The sequence below is a fragment of the Triticum aestivum genome, chromosome 6D, assembly GCF_018294505.1.
Source record: "Triticum aestivum cultivar Chinese Spring chromosome 6D, IWGSC CS RefSeq v2.1, whole genome shotgun sequence".
NCBI classification, from domain to species: domain Eukaryota; kingdom Viridiplantae; phylum Streptophyta; class Magnoliopsida; order Poales; family Poaceae; genus Triticum; species Triticum aestivum.
In genome coordinates, this window is record NC_057811.1 from 439776549 (window position 1) to 439781925 (window position 5377).

At 42.1% G+C, this 5377-nt stretch overlaps 1 protein-coding gene across 1 annotated transcript; it reads right to left on the minus strand.

The window, feature by feature from the left end:
- Positions 1 to 4532: 4532 nt before the first annotated feature.
- Positions 4533 to 5377, minus strand: LOC123145670 (uncharacterized). The gene has a single exon (XM_044565135.1). It carries the CDS (start codon positions 5101 to 5103, stop codon positions 4774 to 4776), a length of 330 nt encoding a protein of 109 aa, XP_044421070.1. The 5' UTR covers positions 5104 to 5377; the 3' UTR covers positions 4533 to 4773.

Genomic DNA, 5377 nt, shown 5'->3' on the forward strand with positions numbered 1-5377 from the left:
CTCAGGCGGCGGCTAGAAAATATGTAGAGAGAGCTTTTGGGATTTTGCAAGCCCAGTTTGCTATTGTAAGACAACCGGCTAGATTATAGGATCAAAAAAATCCTTTGGTACATCATGAACGCTTGTGTGATCATGCATAATATGATCATCGAGAATGAGTGTTGGCAAGATTTAGACTATTCTCAGTATGAGCTCTTGGGACGTCCCGTGCGAGTGAGGAGGAGGGCTGCGACGGTGGCTCAATTTGTTGCCTCCTATCATGCCATTCGACGTGCCGAAATGCATGATGATCTTCAAAAGGATATAATCGAGGAGTGCTGGGCATGAAATGGCCGACAAAACTAGTGATATTGTATTGTTGAACTATTTGTTGTATTGGAAGATAAACTATTTGTTGTATTGAAAGATAAACTATTTGTTTAAATTGTAATAAATTGAACTATTTATTGTTGATTTTTATGTGTTTGATCTTCTTGGTTCTATTTCGAGTGTGAAATATTGTTTGTGCTGGGCGCGAGCGCCGTATATTTACCGCGCCTGCTGAAGCTGCTCTCGTGCGCCATCTTTTGCAGCGGTCATTGGAGTCGCGCAAGAAAAACTATTTCGACGCTGTAAAAAAGTTTTAGCGCGCTGGGCGGTTGCTCGTCTGTTGGAGATGCTCTGACGGGTCTTTTGCGGGAGCCACTAGTTAACGAGCGCTCCTTCGAGAGCCTCGCAACGATCAGCGCCACTTGGTGCGCTCTCAGCCATTCGCCATGTGTCGCGCTCTGGGCGCTCCCTCCAGATTTTTATTTTTTTATTTTTCCGCACGCGTTTTCGGCTATTTAAACGGTTTTTTCTGGGGGTTTTTTGACGTTTTGATTTTCCACCGGTCTTCCTTAGCTTTTCGGTAAAAAAATCGTCATTTTTTTCCTGCGAAAAACGCTTTTTGTTTCCTTTCGCGAGAGTCACGGTTTTGCTTCCGCGAGAGGCACGGCTGTGCTTTCGCAAGAGTCACGGCCGTGCCTCTCGAAAACGAAAAAAAACGCGTTTTCTGTTTTTTCCTTCCGCGATAGGCACGGTTGTGCTTTCGCGAGAGTCACGGTCGTGCCTCTTGGAAATGACAAAAGGCGTTTTCTGTTTTTTTCCTTTCGCGAGAGTCACGGTTTTGCTTCCGCGAGAGGCACGGGTGTACTTTCACGAGAGTCACGGCCGTGCCTCTCGGAAACGAAAAAAACGCGTTTTCTGTTTTTTTCCTTTCGCGAGAGTCACGGCCGTGCCTCTCGGTAACGAAAAAAACGCGTTTTCTGGGTTTTTTTTCTTCCACGAGAGTCTCGGTTTTGCTTCCGCGAGAGGCACGGGTGTGCTTTCGCGAGAGTCATGGCCGTGCCTCCTCGGAAACGAAAAAAAAAACGTGTTTTCTCTTCTTCTTTTTTTTCCTTTTGCGAGTGTCACGGTTTTTCTTCTGCGAGAGACACGGTTGTGATTTTGTGAGAGGCACGGGCGTGCCTCTTTCAGAAAGGGAAAAAAACCCATGTTTCCGGTGTGGTTTTTTCGTCCGATTTTTTTCGTGGAAAAAAAGTTCGTCAAAACCTATCAACATGGGATCTAGTTTTGAAGATCTCGACGCGAGAAAACCAACGATGAAAGCGGTTCGAGATTTGGACGCACGGTTGGAGAGATAAAACGTTTTGAATAAACGAATCTACGAAAGAAGGAATAACTTCCTGGTTACAACAAGTGGCACGCTGCATATGCGTCACTTGTCGTAACCTGGGGAGTTGGAGTGATCTTTGCAACGAGTTCTCTCAACCCATGATTCCCGTCTTTTGCCCACCTACGAATCTGCATCAACCAAAAGAGTTCCGATTTTTCAATGGGAATAGCGGCCCGAAGATGATATACAACCCATGCAAGTATTGATAAAGGCATCTAACGGCCAGGAACACCTAAAACAGCAGATCTAATGGCCAAAATTGCTTCGTGCCCTAAGATGCTGGATTAGTACACAGGACGACAGCGTACAACGCCCAGTGAAACTTTTATTGTGGACAATTGTAAAACATACCTTTGTGGCTCTTGTGTATGCTTATGGTTTTGTATTACAAAAGTATCTCCGCAAATTTTTTAAATGTTCATTTTAATATAAAAAAGTATTAACGTATTTTTTTTAATAATGTTCAAGTTATTAGAAGAGGTGTTAAACATTTAAAATAGTTCATATAACTAAAAAAATATTCACGTGTTTAACTTTTCAACGTGTTCACACATTTTTAAAAAATCTAAGTTTTAGAATGTGTTCAATGTTTTGAAAAAAAACTTACAGTTTTATAAAAGTGTTCACATATTGTTCCCAGTCAAAAAAAGTGTTCACATATTTTGAAATACCTTAATGTAAATTTTAAAAAGTATTCACATATATTTTTGAAGAAATATTCACACATTTAAAAAAGATCTACACATTTCAAAAATGTTCGTGTAAACTTAAAAAGTACTCACATATTTTTGAACTAATGTTCTGTAATATTTCCAAATGTTCACACATTAAAAAAATGTTACAAACAGTTCATGCATTTTTTATTAAATTTCATGTAATCTTCCTCCCCCGACCGCCCAAAATGTTTTTATAAAAGAAAAACAGAAATAGAAGATAGACCAAAAAATGGCAAAGAAAAGGATAAAAGAAACAAAATGAGATAAAACAAATAAATATACCTAAAAACACAGAAAATCAGAAAAAGGTCAAGAGGCAGATAACTAATATCTCCCGAGAAAAAAAGGAAGAAAAAACACCGCTACTGGGCCGCGAGCGAAGTTCGGAACACTAGAGGCGAGTGTAGTGTATGTCTCGCACTAAGCTAGATATAGCCTTTGCGCAAAACCATGTCGGTCATGCTAAGCACTACACTCACACTACTTTGATTCAAAGGAATTATATTCGATAGATTTGGACCGTTAGAAATTTTCTCATGGGAATCATTTTTGCTCCATTTTCAATGAAAAATTCCACGCACTCAAATCTTGTACTAGAAATCCTATGTTTTCTCCATGTTCTATCAAACACTCCTCCATCGAAATTCCTGTAGCTTTCTAATCCTATAAGATACAAGATATTCCTGCCTTTTTTCTATTCCTGTATTTTGAGTATCCACCATCAATCACTTCTCTCTCCTTACACACACTTTGATGCTTCTCTGGATATATATCTCGCCTAGAGATAACCACACGCCACACAGTTCAGCTTAGCATCATAAGTTGTATGACCACATGAAACGTCACTCAAGAATGGAGATGTCTGTCTGCAAGATGGTAGTCGTGATGATCACAATCGTGGACATGAAGGAGCAACAGGCGGTAATGCTGGCCCGAAAGAGAGAGAGAGAGTCATTCTCAATGACATATGTGAGTATTGTTGCCTTGGATTGATGATATTGTACACCCGCAAAAAAGGATTGATGATATTGTCGAAAATAAGGCCATACAAGGCCAAAACCGAGTTTGAGCAAGGAATACTGACATTACACAAAGCTACCTAGTATTGGCAGTTTAAAATAGAATCACACCAAATATTAGTTGAGGGATGAAAGATATACGTGATAAATTGAAATACGGAAAACGCATTTGTCTCGATAGAAAGAGTGAATTCCACATTTTACCCCTAGATATGCATTTGTGACACTAATTACCCCATCGAGTGGAAATTCTTCTAGAACACCTCTTTTAGAAGCTTTGGACCCTTGTTTTCTGATGTGTGTCCATTAGGCAAGGTGTGAGGTGACGCTTGGGGTCCAAAAATATCTGGACGACAACGAGGAATGCAACAGATAGGCAAGAGAAGTCCGGACATGATCGCCAATGATGCCCTCCGTTCTTTACACAACTTTTTGCGAATCATTGACGTAACATGTCGGTCCTATCTAACATAAACACGCAAAATGCAAAACTACGGTAAACCCGTGTTTAAAGTCTCTAAAATCTGATATTTCGATGGAAGTTCCACTAAATGGGGTAATATGTGTCACAAATGTACAACTAGAGGGTAAAAAGTAGAATTCACTTCAATAGAAAATGCATCGTGGGTCAATAATCATCCACATTTTCCAAACTATAAATGCAAGTTGCACGTGGCGTGTACATGATTTGGCTTAAAATGAAAGTTTTAAAACATGTAACATGTATTTAGTATCATAATGTTCTTTAATCCCTTGACTACTTCTCATAAAATAAAATAGTTAAGGGCCTCTTTAATTCACATGATTCTTAAGAAATCATGAATAGAAAAAAATGTAAGATTAGAGTGTCATGCCCTCTTGAATCCTACAGAGTTAGAAGAACTACAAGAAGTAGGATGAAGGAGTGTTTGATATGCCTGATAGCATAGGAAAAGCAATGAAGCTTTATGAAGAGGTTTGAGTGGATGGGTATTTTCCTCTCAAATATAGAATACAAATGAATCTTACGGAAATTCTGAAGGATTTCAATCATGTGAATCAAACTAATAGCACAAAAAGGTTCCTAAGTATTTAAATCGTCCAAAAATTCTGCAAGATTGCTTTGAATCAAAGGATCCCTGAAACTGTTTGATGCTTGCTTTTGTCCTTATTACTGTCAAGTCTACGGTCTCAAGGAGTAATCATCTAAAAAAGTCTCATATTTCTTTACAGAGGAGTACTTAACTAGTAGTACGTGCAGGATACAGCGTATAACATACACAGGAATGGACACGTTGCATATACTGGTGTGCTATGTTCTGCTTAATTACACTTACGATTTCCTCGGGGAAACCGATGAATATCAGTTGTAGTCTCCGCGTCGCCCTGGCGCGGTCGGTAGCTTCTGCTCCTGGACGATGAGTCGGGCCGGGAGCGGCCGGCCGGTGCCAGAGCCTCCGCAGCTGCGGCAGCGCTTGCGGCCGGACCCAGAGCACGTCCCGCAGCCGACGTCGCCGTCGGACCAACGGCTGCAGAGGCACTCCTCCCGGCCGGTGCCGCTGCACGTGGAGCAACGGGGCCGCGCGTCCCACCTGGACGCCGCCGGCAGCCCGTCGCCCGATCCCCGGCTCGCCATCGCCACGCCCGCCAGCATCCCGAGCCCCGCCGACGCGATCACGACGGGCGAAACCATCTTTGCCGAAAAACCAATCCAAGAATCTCCCGGAAACGGCGAAGTAGGAGTGGAAGGAGGAGCTGTACTTCTTGGCTTTGCTGGTGCTGTTAGGAGTGGAAGAAGAAGAGATTTGGATGGGTGTGTGGACGAGAGGTTGTGCCAATCTGTTGTTTTTGCGGACGGGGTGCGTCGATTTGTAGGATTTTTTCACGGGTTGTAGCCTTGTAGGAAGGTGGGTGTTGGGATAGTTTCGCTTGGCAGTTTGGAGGGTAGCGGAGGCGGGGAAGGGAAG